This window comes from Camellia sinensis, chromosome 11 (genome assembly GCF_055761805.1).
Source record: "Camellia sinensis isolate YWXY chromosome 11, ASM5576180v1, whole genome shotgun sequence".
Lineage (NCBI taxonomy): Eukaryota > Viridiplantae > Streptophyta > Magnoliopsida > Ericales > Theaceae > Camellia > Camellia sinensis.
The window spans coordinates 166,566,643-166,587,605 of record NC_138971.1 but is presented as its reverse complement, the minus strand read 5'-3'; the positions used below and the strand labels follow the sequence as shown (position 1 = coordinate 166,587,605).

Sequence of the window (20,963 nt, the reverse complement as noted above, 5' to 3'; positions counted from 1 at the left end):
GAATGGTGAATGTCGAAGTAGACTTGAACAATCAATCAAGTAGTTAGGATTCTTGGGTCTTCAGCTGTGGACACCATGTGCGTGACAGAAGCTTTGGAGCAGAGGGGTCGAAAATAGCGGTTAATTAAATTTAAATTGCATATTTTATTTTCAGGTAATTTTTTTTGAATGTGTAGTGTTGTGTTGCTGATCTCAGCCAAAACTTGATTCATTACATCAATTGAAGTGTGTTCTTTTGTTTGCAAAGTTTCTTTCAAAACTTCGGAAAAAATAAATTTAAACTATTAATATAAAATTAAAAAAAAAAAAGTGTCATTTATAATCATCTAGTTATTTAAATTTCTTGAAGTTAAATAAATATCAGAAATATTTTCGTACTCAATTATGGTATCTGAAAATGATAAACCTAATATTCTACGTCGTTGTGATTATCAATTCTACCCATTAGAGCAATCATGTTTTCAAAACAATGCATGTCATTCTGATTTATTAATTTTTTGAAACAATATATGCAATTGAAACATTTCAGAGCACAACAATATGATATAAAAGTAAATTTGTGTTGTGTAATTGAAATCCCAAGATTTTCTTGAGCTTTTGCTCATTTTCCTGACACCAACTTCACAGATATCGAGATTCTAACAAATTGTATGTTGTTACTAGATTTCCACGTCAAAAATCCATGGATGAAAGAGGCGTCTCCATTGGTCGCTACTTCGCTAAACATCACTTGATATGTTATTTTCTGGTTCACTTTCAAGAACTCTAGCCTAGTAGTATTAAGAGTCACTTTAATGCCCGGTGGTGCAACAATGACTGAGTCATAAGACGACTTAGCCTCTCCAACATTTGTCATAGTTCTCGTATAAGCCTGATTATCGCCAGCACCAAGGGTGATAGAAAAAGAAGGATAATTTAGTTGTGCTTATGGTATTTTGGGTACTTTTGAGCACTTTACTTTATGTTTTGTAATGAAATAGATGTCTTGGTCAGTGTACGTTCAGACCACACAAGTAAGGTATGTAATCATTGGGTTCAAGGTCATAGACAAGTCCTGGATTGATGGCTCTTGATGGGTTGACATGACCTGAACCGGTAGCAAATATGTCAGTCGGTAGTAACCTTTCGTCAACAATGGGCTTGCCAGCTAAGTTTGTCAAGTCAGTTGTAGTCATGATTGAAGATTTGATAGCCGCAGGCGACCAATGAGGATGCACGCTTTTGAACAAGGCTGCAATGCCACTGAGGCGAGGACAATACAACAAAAATAATCTTTAGACACGAAAATTAATGACGAAATTTTTTTTTGTCACGAAATACGTATCTTTTAATGACGAAAATCATATTTCGTCTCCAAATGTACCATTTTTTGAGACAAAAATAAAATTTCGTCACCAATCTAAATCATAATAAAAAAAATAGGTCACGGAATTATATTTCGTCATTATTTTTTTTTTTTTGTCACCAAATATTTTCCCACTAATATTTTCGGAGGGCGCCAAAATTAATAGACTTTTGGTGACAAAAAAATTGGTCACTAATTATAAAATTATTAATGACGAATATATTTTTGTCACCAATAATTTTTAATATTTTAATATCGTTTAGTGACAAAACTATTTTTGTGGCCAATATTTTTATCTTTGGTGAAGATACAAAACTACATCGTTTTGAAATTCTTAAATCAAAAATTATGTTTCCTAAGCCTTGAGCTTCCCTCATTGTTGCCCTCTTCCTTAATAAAAAAAAATGTTGCCTGTTTCCTTGAGCTTCTGATCGGTTCATCAAGCCCTACCCACCATCTCCTCACTTCGTCCCCTGGGTTTGCCGCTCTTCATCTTCACATCTGCCTTGAACTTACCAGGTTAGTGTCTCTCTCTCTCTCTCAATCTCTCTCAATCTCTCTCTCTCTGTTCATGTATATATATATATAATCGATCGATTGACCTTCCTTTTTCATCGTTGCAACTCATCACTTCTGATCGGTTCATCAAACCCTTTTCGGCTCTGCCATTGTGCTTACCAAGTCAGTCTCTCTCTCTCTCTCTCTCTCTCTCTCTCTCTCTCTCTCTCTCTCTCTCTCTCTCTATATATATATATATATATCTCAATATACAATGATTTTTTTTTTGGATCCCTCTAATCAATCTTGTTTCATCAAATGCTCTCTGCAATTTGTCAACTCACTGCCCTCATTTCTATTTCTAGTGAAGAATCCATATCTATGTCTATATCTATATCTCTATCATTTGATTTTCATACATACTTTTTGATTTATTTATTTTTTAATCTCTATCATTTGATTTTCATACATAGACTTTCTGATTGATTTGTAATCGATCGGTGCTTCTCTCTTATTTTTCTTTTATACCCTTGTGTTTGTATATTTGTTTCTGATGCAAGATTGTTTCTTTTTTTCTTTTTCTTTTTTTGAAAATTCTCTTCTCTGTTTGTTTGCTGAGAAAACCGAGCATTAGAACCAAATACAATTAAAAAATAGCTTCATGATTGGTAACCCAACTAGTCTTTGCTTGTTGCAGATACCAATCTTACCTATGTATATATATAGATGCAGGACTTGTGTGCACACTACACACAGGACTTTGCTTTCCCTCCTTCTTTTTGCTGTTGTTTGGCTGCCAAGAATTGTAGATGAAAAGAAGGAAAATTACTGTGTCAAGTACTACTGACGTAGTGATCAATCTTTGAAAAAAAGTACTACCCAAGTAGTGCTTGTGACAAATTCCAAAGATTTTTCCTAAACCCAAACATGTGCAAGTGAATTTTAAAAAAAAAAAAGAAAAAAGAAAAGACAAAAAAGTAGATGAATAGAGAAGGAGAAAATTACAGTGTCTGTCAAGAACCTAAGTAGAGTGTTTGTGAGAAATTCCAAATATCTTCCTTGAACCCAAACACATGCAGGTGTTTTGAGGAAAAGATTAAAGATATATGTGATGAGATATCTTCAGCTGTATAAGATTTTGTATTGGCAAGTTCATGGATCCCATTTGTATGGATCTCTTTTTCTATTGGCAACTATTTCCCATTGGCCAGTGGCGAATTCTTCAATAACCAGATCACGGGTGTTGGTTAACTTGATTGATGATTGCCTATCAACCACCAATTTATGGATTAAAAATAAAAAATGAGATAGAAACCAATCTTGTCTTCCATTTTGTTTGTTTTCTTGCAATATATATATATATATATATATATATTGGGAAATAATAATTCAGAATATATTTTGAAAGTTAATTACAAATCTGTAAAATAGATGATGCAGATGAGCATTCATTATGACTTTAATTGTATTAGGTGGTGATGCAGATGATAGAATGATGATGCCCTTAAAATTTGGGGATGATGTTGAATTCAATGTTATTTCGGAAGTAGGGTCATTAGATGCGATAATGGAAGAGAATAGAGATGATGAAGGAGATGAAGAACATAACATTCCTAATGTTGATATGGATCCTGATATGGATTATGATATTTAATTTTTAGTATATCACTTTATTTTCGAACAGATGTTATTAATTAATGTAATTTTTATTTAATATGATAATGTTATTTTCTTTTTCTTCTTTCATGTAATGGTGCATGATGACATTGTCTATATTTTTCAATTAAAGTTAAATTATGTTATATAGTTGTATAAAATGGTCCGAGGCAAAAAACAATGGCTGAAACCAGGTGATTTGAGAACTAAGAAGCTAACAGAATACGAAAAACAAAGAAATAAGCAAATCAAGGAGAACTGTGAGGTAATGAACAATCTTGGAGTGACTATGTTCAACGCCTCGAACTGCAAATAGCATAACAAAATGAACAAATTGCAAGGTTTGAAAAGTCAGAGAAGAAACAAAGCAAGAAGATACAAAGTATCATCGAGTGTTTGAGGCAGAAAGGTATCACGGGAAATTTTGAGAGTGGGGAAAGTTTAGATTCTGATGGACAAGCTTCTTGGTTAGTATATTATGTTTCTATGTTAATTTAGTAGAAATTTCTTCTTCAACTAAGATAGTGAACTATGCATGTAAAAGCCCGAGAAACATCATAAACACTGAAATATGCACGTGGTTCACAATTAGGAAACTACTTTGAAATTTGCACTATTCCAACATGTAGGCATGAAACTAAGGCGAAAACTATTCCAACATGTAGACATGAAACTAGTCGAAAACTAAGTCCAAAAATGCACTTTTTCGCACTTAAGCTTGAAAATAGACCTTCGGGGGCCAAAATCGTGCAACACCCACGAGACGGCCCGGGGAACACCTCAAACACGTCGGGAGGGACCAATGTGAGTTGTGGAAACTTACGGAACTAGCACAGGACTCCCGATTTGAAAATTAATTTGAAATATGCCTGTTAAATTGTATATTTTATGGATAAGATAATAATTTTCTAACTTGCATTTTTTTTTTCATTTTTTTGCAGATTCGAGATTTGATATGGACATGTGTGGTAATTTGGAGGGCATATGGTAGCTCATTTTGTGTTTTTGTTCATATTACCTTACATGTATTTTGGTTGCGTTGTAAATTTTCTATTTTTGTTGGTATTACAGGGCATGTTGGGTTATTTTTGTTGATATTAGTAGACATGTTTTTTGTTGGATATTAGGAGATGTGTTTGCTAATCCGCATGCGGTTGATATTATATTTTTGTGGATATTAGTAGACGTTTTTTGTGGATATTAGGAGACATGTTTATTATTCGCATGCAATTCATATTGTATTTTTGTGGATAGTGCTGAAGTTCAATTGTAATGTTTATGAAAATGAACAGATTTCTGTATTGATTTGTAATAGATATTTTATTAAACAGGTTATTGAAATGCACAGGGAGTTGTCGCCATTAGTTTTCAAAAAACATGACGAATAATTTTGTCACTAATGATACAATACGAAACAAATAATTTCGTCACATTTGCTGAATATTCCGTCGCTAAATTGAAATATTTGGTGACAAAATATTTTGTCATTAAAGAATTTTCTTTTCTGCTCATTTTAGTGACGAATTTTTTTGTCACCTTAATCCATATCGTTGGTGAGGAAAACCTTCGTCACTAAAATCCATTTGGTGACGAAATATTTCATCACGAAAAATAATTAGAATAAAATATTATTTAGTTTTGGCGACGAAATTGAAGTTATAGAGGACGAAAAATTCAACATTCGGAGACGAAACATTTCATCGCCAAAAATCAAAAATAGGCGACGAAACTGTTTTTCGTCACCAGGTACTTTCAGCGGCGACGTATAGGCCATAAACGTGGTGACAAATTTTTTTCGTCGCAAATCACTTTAGTGACGAAAATTTGATGTTTGGAGACAAAAACAGTCTATCACCAAAGGCCTTTTTTGTTTTAGTGACATTAAGATACCCGAAATCACATTAAATGTCAATTTGAAATTTTTCTTGTTTTCGGCAGAGGAAGGCCAAGCAGCAAGAATATTCACACCGGGCCAATGACATCCGGTTTTCAAGATGCCCGGACTAACCAAGCTCGGGCCTCTTGATGAGAAGAAACTCACGATGGGAGCAGAATTACCCCCTATGATGGTTCCTTTAAACACAATTGTAGCTGTTGGTGTGGTTGTTGATTTTATATACTCTTTTGGCATGTTTGATTGGGTGGATTAGAGCATGGGATTAGGATTATTAATCCGTGGGTCCAATTATCATTTTGGTTTAAAATTATTAATCCAATGGATAATTAATCCAACAAATTTGTAGGATTATTAGTAATGGGATAGGGGTGAGATTCACTACAAGAATTCACACATTTGCCGACCAAAAAAATTTTGGTCGCAAAAAAATGACATTTGGCGACCAAATATTAATTAGTCGCGAATGATCATTATTTTTGGCGACCAAATATTATTGGTCGCAAAAGGTTATATTTTGGCAACCAAAAATGAGTTGGTCGCAAAAAGTGGTATACTTTTGCCGACCAACTACAAATTTGGTCGCGAAAGGTCACATATTTTTTGGCGACCAAAAATTTGGTCGGGAAAAACTTATTTTCAACAACCAAAAAAAATTAGTCGCCAAATTAATACTTTTAGCGACTAATATTTTAGTCGCCGTTGATTGATATTTGGCGACTAAAAAAATTTGTCGGCGAAAGAACCTGTTTTTACGACTAATTTGATTTTTGGTCGCCAAAAGTTTGGGGAAAATTTGAAACGTTGGGCGGGAATTGAATGAAAAGAAAAAAAATTAATGCCCTTATCTCCCTTGTCTCTATCTAAAAAAAGCCCTAATCTGTGTCTCTCTATTGGCCCGCCCCTCCCTCTTTCTGTGTTCTCTCTCTCAATTGGTGCCCACTCTCTCTAGCTCACCGAAGTCCCTCACCAACATTGCTCACGTCGGTCGCACGTCGCTACTGCTGCAAATCGCCATCGCCAATAATTTTCTACTTCACACTGTTGATGCATCAATCGAACCCAGATTGGGGTAATTTGGTTTAATATGATGATATGTAATAAGTTTCTCCTAATATTGGATCTCTAGTAAACAATTTCCTTTGTTGAGAAGGAACCCAGATTGGATGTCTCTCTCTCTTTCCTTTCTCTCCATCGGCATCAATTTTCTTCCTGTGAACGAAGATCAATCGAAAATGACGACATCGATTGCCTCCTTCTCGTCCATTCCGATCTCTCCTCTCTCATTCACCAGGTAACTAATTCGTACTTCTAGAGAGAAATGAGATAGCAATTTCATATTTGATCGAACAATGGTTTGGAGGAAATTGATTCACTGAACTGCATCATTCTCTCTCTCCTTCAATTTTGTCACAAACTGCATATATATATCTGCTACGTGATCAGAAGGAAGGCTACATGTGTTCAAATTGAGTTATGACAAAATGTTAATTATTAATCTTTGCATAAAGGGAGTTTCAATGTTCTTCTTTTTTCCTTTTTTGCTCTGTTCTTTGTTTCTATTGGTATGCTTGAATTTTCCTTGTGGTTAGGCCACTGGTTTTCTATTGGAGCCATGTAGTTATGGTTGAATATTTAATGTTATGTTTAATAATTAAATTAATTATGCAATATTTATTGTCAATTAATTATGCAAATTAATTATGCTTCTATCAAATAGGAAATAAAATAATCATCAGAGGATTAGCTATTGCCAATGAAAGTCATTAAGCAATAAGCAGTGGAAGAAAACTTTAGTGCTTACTGCCATAGATTACATAGATTTGGATTTCAACTCATTTTTCTGATAGGAGGCTTTGGAAGTCAGGTTAAATCCTCATCATAGAAAATCCACAGACCAAATTTTATATATCCTGCAGAAAATGTAAAGTACTTTGCACAACATATATAGATATGTATAGAAATTAGCCTCAAACGTTTTTCCAACTGCATACGCCATGTGAGTTCTTCCACCTGTTTCTCAAGCTTAGCCTTTGCTTCTTTCAGTGCACCTGTTTCTCTTGCAGCCTAAAAAATATTGCATATGCACACAAGGTATGTTCAAATATAAGAGTATTGCTAGGGAAAATACAAGCTTCTAAATTGGTGTAGCAAAAAATACCATGTACAAACTTTTATGCTCTATAATCAGGGGTGTGTATATGCGCACATTCACATGTATTATTACGTGAAAATGTCATCAACAAAAAATATCATGTTTTCCATCTGAATTCCACATTTATCACATGGATGCTTTTCCAGTGCATTAAATGCTCATCATTGCCACTTCAAATGTCCCAAAGCAATTAAACATGCCCTCATGCTATAAGCAGCATTTAAGCCTAAACCATCTCTGATTACATCCAATTCTTACGACTAAATAACTTGCAAACAATACCCACAAGTTAAGGTAAGGATAAGGGGCATACATAACTTCTTACAACGTCACTAGCACGAGAATACCGATACCTACCATCTTTAGTTTTCGAAGCTCTTTTCTGCCGACTCTTCCCCGCCATCTGCATTGTGTAACAATGGATGCCCTTTTTAGTTTCTTGTAGTACAAAAAAGCTCTATGACCACGCCAATGGGCCTGCAAGTAAAATTTTTTAGGGTTAAAAGTCATACTTTGAAAACATAACATGCATCAATTTAAACCATTCAACCAATACACAAACAATTAATTATGCAATATTTAATGTTAAATTTAATAATTATGATAGTCTTTGTTGTATTGTTTATTATATCCCCATTATGGTGTTCTTTCTTAACTTGGTTAGTTATTAGATTGGTTTTTAGAGTTTTTACAACTATTGGACTATAATTCCGAATGTAATTCTTTTCATATTTTTCTACCAATTAAAAAAGAAAAAAAAATATTCCATGAACATTCATGATTTGTTCTTTAATATTATTAGCATTTTAATGTGATAATGGGGATGCATTTAAGATTCACAGTCACATATAGGTTCCATGAATCACATAGCAGAGATTGATATGTACGAGCTTTTTGCTTTCAAACATTGCAAGGGAAGGAAGGTTAAGCTTGCTCTTTGTGAGGGTAATTTCTAATCTTTGAATACGCAAGCTTGCATTGTTAGGGAAATTATCTTTGTGAGTTTTTGGTGTAGGCTACGGATAAGAAATGATTGCTGATATTTGGTACTTTCATGTTATGTTAATTGATTGGATCTTAATTATTATACACCAAGATGACTTGGTAGCGAAAGTAATAAAGTACTATTGATACTTGTATGTGCTAATTGTTAGTTGATATTGATATTTGTGTTTAGATTTTTGGGGGTTGGCTTGAGAAACCATGAACCTGAACAAGAGACAAAAGAGGGACAATTAATCAATAGTCTTTCGAAAACCCACAAGACAAGAGAGAGATATCCCTTTTAAGTTGTAGGAGAATAGGCCTGGCTTTGATATGGAATTAATGGTCCCATAGGGGGCAAGGAAGCTCTATTTGAGAACTTTGATGGTTTTGTTGAGGGGACATAAGGCAGAAATTATGGTATTTTATTTTATTTTAGTGTATTCTATTTTAGTGCTTTCGCTTAATAGATATGAATTGCTATAATAATAATTTAAAAATTGCTCCATCAGCTCATCAACCTCGATAAGAGATTATTCTATGTACAATTCAGAGTTTGAAGAAAGGGAAAGGTAGAGACAAGGTGCCTTTGGTTTTTAGGGGTGTGGGGGTGTGCATTTGAGTGAGTGAAATTTTCTTAAGGATAATTTTGGTATTAGCAGCACTCAGCTTATATTTCCACACATGGTTTCCTCTTAGTGCACTCATTTTTTTTTTTCTTTGGAAATCAACTTACGTGGAAAACTATTTGATTCAGCTCTATCTTTGGTTCGGACTTCTGAACTAAAAATTCAAAAATTAAGTGTGTGAATTGAGATAATGTGGTGTGTGGAAATAGAAGCTTCCTGAGACATATCATTCTGTATAAATTTTTTGTATAAAAAGTCAGTTTGTATAGCATTACCCATTTAGATATAAGACCATAAAATATGTAATGCATTAACTTTTTACGTACTTTTTTTTTTTGTTGAATTTTGATACTATACAACAGAATGGTTCAATCCATTCTTTATATGACACCCAAATTTATATTGAGTTGATTCTTGAGTGATGATCAAGAATTTATTCTTTCATATTCTTCACAGTCAGTTGACCATATGGGTTTGTTTGTTTCAGTCCACTGAATAGGTCGAAGAGAACAGCTGAAATCATTTGGAGTGCTTGCAAGGAGGAGATTATTACTGATTCTGATCTAAGGGAAATTGACCTGTACTTCTTTCAAGTTAGCTTAATTTCTCAACATCTCTTCCATCAGATGTGCAGTTATATTATATGCTTCAATGATTTTTTAATGATATTAAGACGTAACATGCCAAAGAAATGGTATAGTAATGGTTGCTGATTCCATTATTGACTTTAGGGTCACCTAAAGCAGAAGGGAAAAGCAAAGTTTGGTGCGACTTTCCAGCAGTGGCAAACTGATGCGGCAAATTTTAATATTGATGGTCATTATCCAGTGAGGGAGTTGTGGGATCGTGCTAGAAGCTGCTGGACCAAAATCTTAACTCACGAAAGCATGTTTGTTCTTGTGGTTGCTCACAATGCTGTTAATCAGGCCCTCGTTGCAACAGCGATTGGTACTCTCTACTTTCTCTGTTATGACTTGCCAACAGAAATTTTAATATGTCATTTTGAATGCAGTTTCTTCTCTTTTCCTTCGTTGCTTCTTCCCATTTATCAGGCTTAGGCACCGAGTATTTCAGGATTTTACTGCAGAGCAATTGTGGTGTGACTGTGCTGGATTTCACCCCACGACTAGAGGTTGGGTCTCCATATATATGTCTTAATCGCTTAAATCAGGTATCCCTATTCATTCTTCAATATTACTTAAAGGGTGATCCAACATTATCTTTATAATTTCAATGCAGTCATGACATTGAGTTGTCTATTCCCTTCATGAACCGGCAAATTCTGTATCCAATTTGCTTAAATTAATCAACAATATCTGTAATGACATTATGACATTGAATTTTTTTTTTTTTTCTAACCTACAAAATGGTTGGTATTGATCATTAAGCATTTTGTCCATCAGAGTCGTGGTCTAGTATATGTTGAATGCCTAAATTTTTAGGGTAAAGAACCCATTTACTGTGAGCACTTAGCATAGGCTTTAGCTTCCCTGTAGTGTAGGTTGCCTTGGAGGGCAGAACATAATTTTTGTTGTAATTGATGCAGACCCCAAATTCACCTATTGCAGCTGGAAGTTCTGGGGGAAGAAAAACCAGTAATCGGATAATTCTTGTTTGTCATGGATCCTCACAGAGTGGCTCAGAGGTATGAAATGATGTTTAATGAGAGCCAGGTGGTTTTGTGTATGACATTCATATTAATTTATTTTGTGGTTGTGTAAGCAAAATTATGAATGTGAGTTTCTTTCTTTTTCGTTTGCACATGGTGGAATTTGTGGTCTGTAGTTTTCTTGATTCTGGCAATTCTATTCATAGATCTTGAGTGCCTTGTCAAATATATGTTAGATTTGTCTATGGAAGTCTTGTGGTCATCTTTTGAAATTAACACTAAGTCAAAATATAAAAAAATTTCCCTGCAGAACATGTTGAAGTGTTCTTCAACCGTTCAAAGGAGTTGTCTGGCATGGGAATACGCTCATTTCATACTTTATGCTCAAACTCTGTATTTGGGTTTGTCTCTATTGAATTTCCGGTTTAGTGACCTCTTGAACTATGATTGAACTGCTAACCTCATATTTTTTCAGTGATCCTCTGTTAATAGTTATAGGTTTTTAATTTGCCTGTAGGGAATGATTTTACCTTTAAATTGAATAATAGTGTGTGAATAATAGTGTGTGCAATATCCTTGCAATTCTAGATGGAGATGAACTTAACAGTTTTGGGTAGATTGTGTTCAACATTGGTTGTTTGGTATAAAATTTTTGGTCTTTGGTGGTTGATAGTATGTTTAGATTCTTTTGTTTTCAATTTCCTCTCAAAGCTAATTAGTACATGTGCACCTTACTATTATTTTAGTCTAATAGGTGAATGTGAACTGTCTGTCATAATCATTTTACATTTGTTAAATGGCACTGGCTGTTATGATAATTATGCAGTCTAGTGATTCCTTTAACATCTAACAAATTTTTGGATATCCAATTCATGTTGTGTTTCTTTCTTCTACTGTGAAAATCACCATATGTTCGGCTGATGTGTTCTTCTAAAACACGTGGGCTTTCGATTTGTAACTGTCACTACTTATTTGTATATTTAACATTCCTGGATTACATGATCCCCACTCTTTCACTTCATTGTGTCAGGGGGTATCACAAAATCTCAATGATGCAAAAAGTGAGTAACATTTAGAGACATGATAGAAAATATGCCACTTGTCAACTCTGCATTTTTTGTTTTACCCTTTTTTTCTTTCTCTCATGCGTCATTTTTTAAATGGGTCAGTGGTCATGCCCTGGTTGGCATGACTATTTCTCTTTGTTAAGGACAATTTGTCATAAGATGTCCTCTTGCTGGATTCTATCATGATTGTGCGAGCATGCTCTGACTCAGGCAGTGAGTAGGACATTAAATACAGTTATTATTGATTGGGGTTAGAATTAATTTGAAGCCTTGATTCCAAAATGCGTGGTTATGGAATTTGAACCCGCAATGCTATTGTCAAGAACTTTTGATTAGTAAAATAAAGCGTGGCCAACATAACACTTCCCAAACATGGCAGGTTGTTAACAGCTTGCTGATTTGATAGATCTCTCTTTCTGTTATATTGTTTCTGCCTGTGGTGGGATTCCTGTCAATACTGTTCTAGTTTTTGTTCACAGAATATTCTGTATGCAGGATTGTTTAAGTTTAAGGGTAGGATCTTTCTATGTTATACCTTGCCGTTTCTTATATTAATTTTTGTGAATCATGTGTAGAATGAATACAAACGAGGGATTAGTGGTTAGAACTTCAATCTTGAAGACGTGAAGGCTCAAGCTTCCTTGGTAAAGTAACTAGCTATTTCTTCTGTGCAGCTTTTCCTTTCTGAATCCATTGAGCTATTGTAAATTTAGGTTTACTAATCAACATTTATTTTGCTAGATCCAGGATGAGGACATTATATCTGAAAAAGATCTGGGTGGAAGCTCAGTTAGTTCTTCTGGGCTTGACCATGAAAAGGAATTGCAGCATCAGTTGTCTTCAGTGAGCTACTGTTCACAAGTTTCAGATATAGTATGTTAACACTCTTTGCATGGTTTTCTTTAGTGAAACCTGAGTCTTTCTGCGGTTCCTAACGATATGGTACTTCACAGGAAGATAATGATCTGATGCAGAATAAACCATCTTCTCTATCAGCCGACGTAACTCTGACTAATGCGTTGTATGTTTTCTTGTTGTAGATCGTTCAATCATATCTTTTCCTCTCATATTGTCCTGCTGTTATATGTTTTGCGATCTATTTACACATAATTTGCTTATTAGGAGTTCTATGATATGAAAGAGTGGTGCTGGTGCTAAGACAAATTTTAATGTTCATTTAATATATTTGTTTCTTATGACCTTTGCATGGGCAAGGTCGTCAGTCTGTATAAACGAAACTACAATTTTGTTTTTATTTTCCAGAACTAAATTTGAGAAATCCGATGATGATGCAAGCATTGCTGGTTCAAACCATGAACACCAAGTTTCACAAAATTCTGCCTCCTGTTTTGAGGATAATGTTAAAATAATTTGTCTGGAAAACCTGGCTCAGATGTCAGTGGAAGAAACGTTGACGGCACGGCTGTGCAAGGTCATCAGAGGAGGGGAAGTTCATCAGGCAATATCATTTTTCCAGATGGTTGTGTTCTCCCAAGCAAAGGAGAGGGGTATGATAATGATATTTATAACTAACTTCTATAAGCTTTTGGATCTATTCTTGAAGTGTTATGTTTTATACAGTGGTGAAGTGTTCTGTTTTAGCATTATTTATCTCTCGAGATTTTTCATCCAGCTGGGGGTTGGGTAATGTGAGATTTCTTTGGGTAGATCTACAGTGTTCAAATATAGAGGTTATGTTATAGACTTAGCAAAAAAATATAGAGGTTGTAGAAGTTTTATAGTTCCTCCAATACTTCTTATGCTGTGAGCCTTGAACTTATTCCTGCTGCTGATACTTGCTGCACAACCCACCTACCCCTGCAGGATGCCAGTGCGCGAGGCAGGGGCATGTGGGAAGTCATTGGTTGATTTGTCCTCTCATTTTTTGTAGGCTCACTTGAAAGGGATTAATTACACCTTAATTATTTATGTTTCTTGTTCTGCAGACAAGGCAAGCCTTTACACCAGAGCAAATAAATGAAGCATGTTATGTTGACATTAATTCCAACAAGGCTGTCTTTGACAGTTTGAGGAATAACCCAAAAGTGAACTATGATGGGAGGTGCTTCGCTTACAAGGTAAATCCTAATCTTTTCACCTGGAACCCTGGCAGACAATTGAACTTCTCTATCTTCCCCAAGAGTTCATAGATTGTTACAGGTGCCTGCCCAAAAAGCTTCGAAAAAAAGTTGTCTTTGTGCTGAGAATTTACTTGGTCTTTATTTGATTACAGTCCAAACATGCTCTGAAGGACAAGAATCAACTACTCATCCTAATACGTAAATTTCCAGAGGGCATTGCTGTTATTGATCTCAAGGATGCATACCCAACTGTCATGGAGGATCTACAGGTTTGTGTTACCGCCTAAAATAATAGCCAAATACTTGCATGGACTTTGCATTATAACCTTTAATTTTCGTTTTTCTTGGAGTTTTAGAGCAAAATTTGTATTTTCTTCATAGGCTTTGAAAGCTGCTGGTCAAATCTGGCTGTTGTCGAACTTCGACTCGCAAGAGGACATAGCCTATCCAAATGACCCTCGAGTGCCAATCAAGGTTGATGACGACCTGAAACTGCTATTCCGAGGAATTGAACTACCACGTGATATGATTGACATTGAGAAGGATCTTCAAAAGAACGGGATGAAGCCCGCCACAAACACTGCAACAATCTAGACTACACATTAATTTGTCATTAGCATGATCTGTTGAAAAATAATGGTGGATCTTATTATTTTATAGATATGATAGGTCCTATATTTATACATATGGTTCGTACGTAGGAGGTAAAAAGAAAGGGGGGTAAATATTCATGTATCATTTTCTTAGTCATCAAACCAAGACATACTCTCTGAGGATGAACTGTCTAGTACAAAATCTGACTCCATTTTCATTTGGCAGACTTAGCTCGAACAGCATTACACTCTGGTAGGGGCCTCCCCATCAACCATAACTCAGTTGTACCAAATTTGCAGTCATGTGTGAAGAAATTGTTTCTCTAGTCGATGATAAACGTACCTAATTGCCTTAAAATAGCAAGAACATCAAGTACCCAAGACAAAATAGAAACTTGGTTGCAAGGTGGTAGGGGCCGCCCCATCGATCACTCTTGGTGAAGAAAGACTATTGACTAGTTATATACCAAAATACAGAAAAAAAATCTAGACTACACATTAGTTTTTACCAAGATAGTTTGGGACATAAGTGAGTAGTTCTGTTTCCTGTACATAATGAGATGGAGTTGAGGCTATTGGAAGGAGTAAACCAGGTTGACTTTTTGACTAACCTATTCGCGAGTGGGTTATTATGTTCAGGTGGGCACATTTTTTTGAGAAAATTAGACATTCATGTTTGAGAAAATTATGATCAAGAATGTCTTCCAGCCTGTTATAACATGAACAACAGATCAAGAGAAAACAATATACCGAGCATGTATTATGTGTACCTATGTGCATATATACATCTATGATTAAATGCATAGTGTATGCAAAGCTACGTAACTAATGCATTTTCTTCTTTCTTCCTCTTCTTCTTCTTTTTCTTTTTTTTTAATTATTTATTTTTTATAATCTTTTCCTGTCATCAAAATGAACTAGTGCATATTTAGTATGTTAATTTTGTAGGCAAGTAGTGAAACTGATAGTCATCTCTCAACCACTCTCTCTCTGCTATCCATTCAGTAGTGATATTTAGTATCTTTTTTTTTTTAATTTTAATTTAATTTTTTTTATAGCTTTTTTACAAATGAAAGAGGCAGAGAATACAAGACAACGTGAGGAGATGCAGCGGCAGCTTTTTGGACTTCAGAGCATGTTGGCGCAAGTTTTGGAAAATCGCAATCTACCAAATTCTCGACAATAGATAGTCATGGTAATTGGTAAGTGTGTTAAACCATATTTGATTATATTTATGTTCAAAGTAAAGGCAAATAAACGTTTGATGAGAATATCATAGAGAAATTATTGTCTTTAAACTAATTTTTGTTTAACTATATAAAAGATGGAATTTACAGTTTAGTTTATGTTGACCAGTATAGAAACTTTAAACATTGTAATGTTCCACTGATCCAAGTATGACTAGTTAAATAAGAATTCGTGACTGTTCCATGGAAACCAAAATGTGATAGATAAGGCAAAAACGAGCCGGTTGGGGCAAAAAGTTGGAAACAGCCTGGAAACAACCCGAGATCGTAGCGGTCACCTCGGCCTAGATCAAACAAACTTGTGAAAGCAAGCAACGCTTCGATAGGACGCATTATTAGTTATGTAGGACATAAAAGTGTGACAAAGTAGGCAAAACCGGGGCGTTTGGGGTCCAAAACTGCTCTGAATTAGCTCCTCTATTTCTTTTTTTTCCTTCTTTTCTCTTCCTTTGGTGGTCTGCATGGTGAAGTATTGCATCAGTCATGAAGGTGGACTGATCTGGAGCAATTTTGGTGGTCTGCATCAGATCTGTCTGGATGCTTTCGGTGGTGTGCTATATATGGTGGTGACTATCAACACCAATTCATAGTTTGTATTTATAGGTGACAGTCAACTATAAATACAAACTATTAATCATCGATGTATCAAATTTATTAGAGAGCTGCTATATGTTATTTTTTGTTTTAAACATTTTTTTATATCACTGATCAATACATGCATGATAAATATAAAGTAATATATTAGTATTTTCTTTTTCTAATACTTATCTCTAAATAAAAACGATTAGAAATAAAACTATCCAATAGTCACAAATTGGTTAAACGGGGAATTGTGGCTCATCCAATTTATTCTATAGACATAAGAATGCTATTGTTTTATTTACAATTTGATAATGGTAGTCATTTTAATTTGCTAATGTGACCTTTGCTTTTCATGGACATTTTTCATTATTTGTCCAATTTTAACTGACATTATTTCTCTTTTTCTTTGGTACAGATGGATGAACTCGTGCACAAAGCTAAATTGTACAGGACAAATTGGCACTTTTTGTATTTTTGGAAGGATTATATATTTTTGTATAGATGTATATGGAAAATATTAGGGTAGACTAGTAGTTATATTTTTGGATGTGTGTGTATAGAAAATATTTGGTAGACTACTAGTTATATTTTTGGGTTGATGCACATGGATAAAAATTTAAAACATAATAACAAGTACTTGTTATGTGTTTAATTTTTATGCTAAATGAAATATGTAGTTTCGAATTATTTGCGGATGTAAACTTATAATAGTTGCTGACTTTAATTAAACAGGTTCAGAAATGGTTGATATATGTATTTTGTTGAATGTTGATGATTCAATTTATTTGATGGTTTGAATGATTTCTTCTTTTTACAGATTATATTGAATAAATTGGATGAATTATTATAAATTACAGGTTTATTTTGTTGGGTATTGACGACCAAAATTTGGTTTGGTTTTTATAGTTTTGGCGACCAATTGATTAGTCGCGAAATGTCACAATTGGCGACCAAAAAAATTTTGGTCGCAGAATGTCACAATTGGCGACCATAATTTTTGGTCGCGAAATGTCCCAATTGGCGACCAAAACAAATTTTGGTCGCAGAATGTCACAATTGGCGACCAATTGATTAGTCGCGAAATGTCACAATTGGCGACCAAAAAAATATTGGTCGCAGAATGTCACAATTGGCGACCAAATTTTTTGGTCGCGAAATGTCACAATTGGCGACCAAACAAATTTTGGTCGCAGAATGTTACAATTGGCGACCAAATTTTTTGGTCGCGGAATGTCACGATTGGCGACCAAATTTTTTGGTCGCGGAATGTCACAATTGGCGACCAAACTTTTTGGTCGTTGAATGTGATAATTGGCGACCAAACTTTTTGGTCCCGAAAATATCACTTTTTGCGACCAAAGTGTTTTGGCGACAAAATAAATTAGTCGCGGTAATTAAACATTTAGCGACTAAAAATTTAGTCGCGAAATTCAACTTTTGCCGACCAACCACAATTTTGGTCGCGAATTACTTTTGCCGACCCTCAATTGGCGACCAAAGTAGCGACCAAAAAAATTGGTCGCGGATAACTTTTGCCGACCAAAAATTGACTTTTAGCGACCAATTTTTTTGTTGCCAAAAGTGTTAATTCTTGTAGTGATTATTAATCCAATAAATATTAATCCAATTAGATAGTGAATACCACACTAATTTAATAAGATTATTAATATATTACTATTAATTTTGTGAATCAAACATGACGTTTCATCTTTAGTCCAGCAGCATAACTCAGTTTGATTGCTGGCAAGAAATGAGCGTTGGCCAACGTAGTAAAGTCGTCTTTCTTTTCATTCGTGAGCATCATGGCGCCCCCACCAGCGGTGTAAACCGACAGTCCTTTCAGGTTGCTGTCTGTGTAGCTGCCACCATCACACAACACTCCCTTTCCTTTGAAGCCGTAGGCTGGCTTGTCGAAGTCACAAAACGGATTGATGGTGCTGGAATAAAAAAGAGGCAACAAAGTAGACGAGAAATTATTAGGCTGGGAAAGCACCTCGCCGTCAAACTCCTCTTTGTTTCCAAGCACCGCCGTGGCTCGTATGCTTCTATCTATGGTGCTCGCTCCAACAGTTAGAATCCATGGAGCCTCATTTGATAACGTACCATGTAAAGGACCATCATTACCCGCTGAACAACTTACAAGAATGCCTTTTTGTATTACGGAAAACGCGCCCTTTGTAATATTGTCCTTGTAGAAAGGGACCGATTGTGCGCCGATTGATAGAGACAAAATATCGACACCGTCCTCCATGGCAGCATCCATTCCCGCCAAAATGTCAGATTCCAAACAACTAATTCTCGAACAAACTTTGTAAATGGCCAAGTGAGCAAGTGGGGCCATCCCCGCCGTAGTGCCTTTGGCTTGTCCAAACACACTTACATTCCTCACAAAATTCCCGGCAGCCATGCTCGCTGTGTGGGTGCCATGTCCGACATTGTCAAGGGGGCCCTCGGCTGGATCGGACTGGAAAGTCCTCACTCCGATTAGTTTGTTATTGCACGCTGCCATCGTCCCGTTTAACTCGCACTTCCCTTTCCATTTCGCCGGCGGAGACGGGACTCCCTTGTTAAACGAGGGATGGTTCGGATTAACTCCGCTGTCGAGAACTCCAATGATCACGCCCTTGCCGTAGTTTGAGCCCATCCAAGCCCCTGATTTCTGCTGCAAGTTCAACCCCAAGAAACTTGGACTGTGCGTTGTGTGCAATGACAACACTCTTTGGGGCTGAGCTGACGCAAACCCATCAATCTTTTCCATGGCTTTTGCTTCCTCTGGCGACAGTCTGGCTGCAAAACCAGTGACAACGTTTCGATAAGAATAAACCAAGCGAGACGACGATGGTAAAAATGACTGGTGCCAGTGTTCGATATCATTAGGGTCGGAGGAGAAAACTCGGGCCTTGGGCGAGTTTACGTGAACGATGTAGGTCTCTAAAATGGTTGGGTCTGTCAATGGAGTTTCTGATGTTTGAGCCATGGTGGGGTGTGAATTGAAAATGCATACGAGACTCAGAATCAATATGAAAGCCATGCTTGCCATGAGTAATTCACAATGCTTAATGTTATCGATGATTGTAAAAGAACTATACATCTATATATATAGAGAACTATATATATAAACTAGTTCATAGATTAATCAGAGAACAAAGATTGAATGGAAAGAAATTTAATGTGATTCAGATCCCCACATTTTTTTTGATCAGCAAAGAAAAATTTCATTAATAACATGAAATTAAAAGTATAGGAAGATGACATGCATCGAGAGAGGTTCGGAAAGTATAAAATACCCCTACTACTGCTACTCGCACCCATACAACCAACCCCTTGGCCTCACTTTTTCTTTTTTAAACAAAAAAAAAGTCAAGAAAGACTTAACTAAAAAATAAAATACATGAATCCCCACAAAATTAACCTACAAAACCCAAAGCCACAGCCAACACCCAACACCAAATCCAAATCTGCTACACTCCCTACGCCAACTTGCTATTTTTTAAAACCAAGTCTATTCACCTATGCTGCTACAACACCCAACGACACCTGCTACACTCCAACACCTGACAACACTAGTCTATTCACCTATATGCTGCTACACACCCACGCCGAACCTGCCAGCTATGGAAAACCCTGCTCAACTTTGCCAGCCCAAAACCCTGCACAACGCCCACTTACCGACTCCACCCTTCACATTAACACTCCTACTAGTAATCTACCACACTGTGTGAGCCGATACAATAAGTACAAAAGTTGTGCAAAATATGATCCTATAAAGACACATCACTGGATGTTCCATGGCCGGAAAACTCCATAGCCAACATGGCCGGAAAAACTCCTTGCCTCCACCGTTGCACAAACCCGGCAGACCTGCCTTCTCCCACGCCTAAAGAAACTCCTTCCACCAGCCTTCTCCCACGCCTGACATCTCCGTTCTGCTGTGCTGCTACTCGAATTCTCTGGCGGAACTCCCACGCCGTAGCACTGCTCCCTTTGCGGTACTTCCAATATCGAGACACCCATCGAGACAAACACTTACACCCAACAAGAACCCCCACGATCTGCTGTTCTGCTACTTGCGCACTATGGCCGTAACTCCCACACCGGACTTCACCCACTCCGGACTCCCCCAAGACCAACAGCTCTTTAATCGGCCCAACGCCGGCCTCCACAGATCTGACTGAAATCCACCCCTCAAACTCTCACTTGCGTAGGAGCGCACGAATGAAGTTCCAAAACAAATCCAACCCTCCCATATTCAAGGCGCCTTCCATGATCGAAACCCCCCAAGACTGAAAACCACCCCAAACACCCAACATAACTGAAAAAGAAATGGAAAAACTATAGGGATTCAAGTTTATTAAAACAGAAAACAACGATCATACACGAAAGAGGCGAGGCCAGCCGACCGCCATCGCCAAAGGCGATGGCCGGTTGGCCAACAGCGAGACCCGGGATGGAGGTTTAGAAATAGAGAGGCTTTTTAGAGAGAGAGAGAGAGAGAGAGAGGTTTTTGTATGATGTTTTTCAGTAGAAAAGGCTTTATTCAGATCCCCACATTGACAGTACACATGATCGACAGGGTACATTAATCATCTCTTATTTTTGCTTACAATGAACCTATTTACAGTT

At 36.3% G+C, this 20,963-nt stretch overlaps 1 protein-coding gene, 1 long non-coding RNA gene and 1 pseudogene across 3 annotated transcripts; 2 read left to right on the top strand and 1 right to left on the bottom strand.

Moving 5' to 3' along the window:
- Positions 1–601: 601 nt before the first annotated feature.
- Positions 602–19,371, bottom strand: LOC114261281 (subtilisin-like protease pseudogene; annotated as a pseudogene).
- LOC114265170 (uncharacterized) lies at positions 12,411–13,339 on the top strand. Its single transcript, XR_014344924.1, has 3 exons — positions 12,411–12,481; positions 12,579–12,710; positions 12,791–13,339. It is a non-coding gene; the product is annotated as an uncharacterized LOC114265170 (long non-coding RNA).
- LOC114260990 (uncharacterized) lies at positions 13,491–17,122 on the top strand. 2 transcript variants are annotated; one of them, XM_082896044.1, is made up of 5 exons: positions 13,491–13,915; positions 14,071–14,187; positions 14,300–14,392; positions 15,570–15,713; positions 16,756–17,122. In XM_082896044.1, exons 1-4 carry the CDS (start codon positions 13,766–13,768, stop codon positions 15,582–15,584), a joined length of 375 nt encoding a protein of 124 aa, XP_082752170.1. In that variant the 5' UTR covers positions 13,491–13,765; the 3' UTR covers positions 15,585–15,713; positions 16,756–17,122. The 2 variants fall into 2 exon arrangements, with proteins under 2 accessions (XP_082752170.1, XP_082752169.1); XM_082896043.1 differs by having other exon boundaries at positions 14,300–15,150.
- Positions 19,372–20,963: the final 1,592 nt, after the last annotated feature.

Coding starts and splice junctions, on each gene's coding strand:
- LOC114260990 (XM_082896043.1), top strand. CDS start 13,766: ATGTTTCTTGTTCTGCAGACAAGGCAAGCCTTTACACCAGAGCAAATA. Junction 13,916..14,070: donor GGAGGTGCTTCGCTTACAAG/GTAAATCCTAAT, acceptor ATTTGATTACAG/TCCAAACATGCTCTGAAGGA. Junction 14,188..14,299: donor CTGTCATGGAGGATCTACAG/GTTTGTGTTACC, acceptor TTTTCTTCATAG/GCTTTGAAAGCTGCTGGTCA.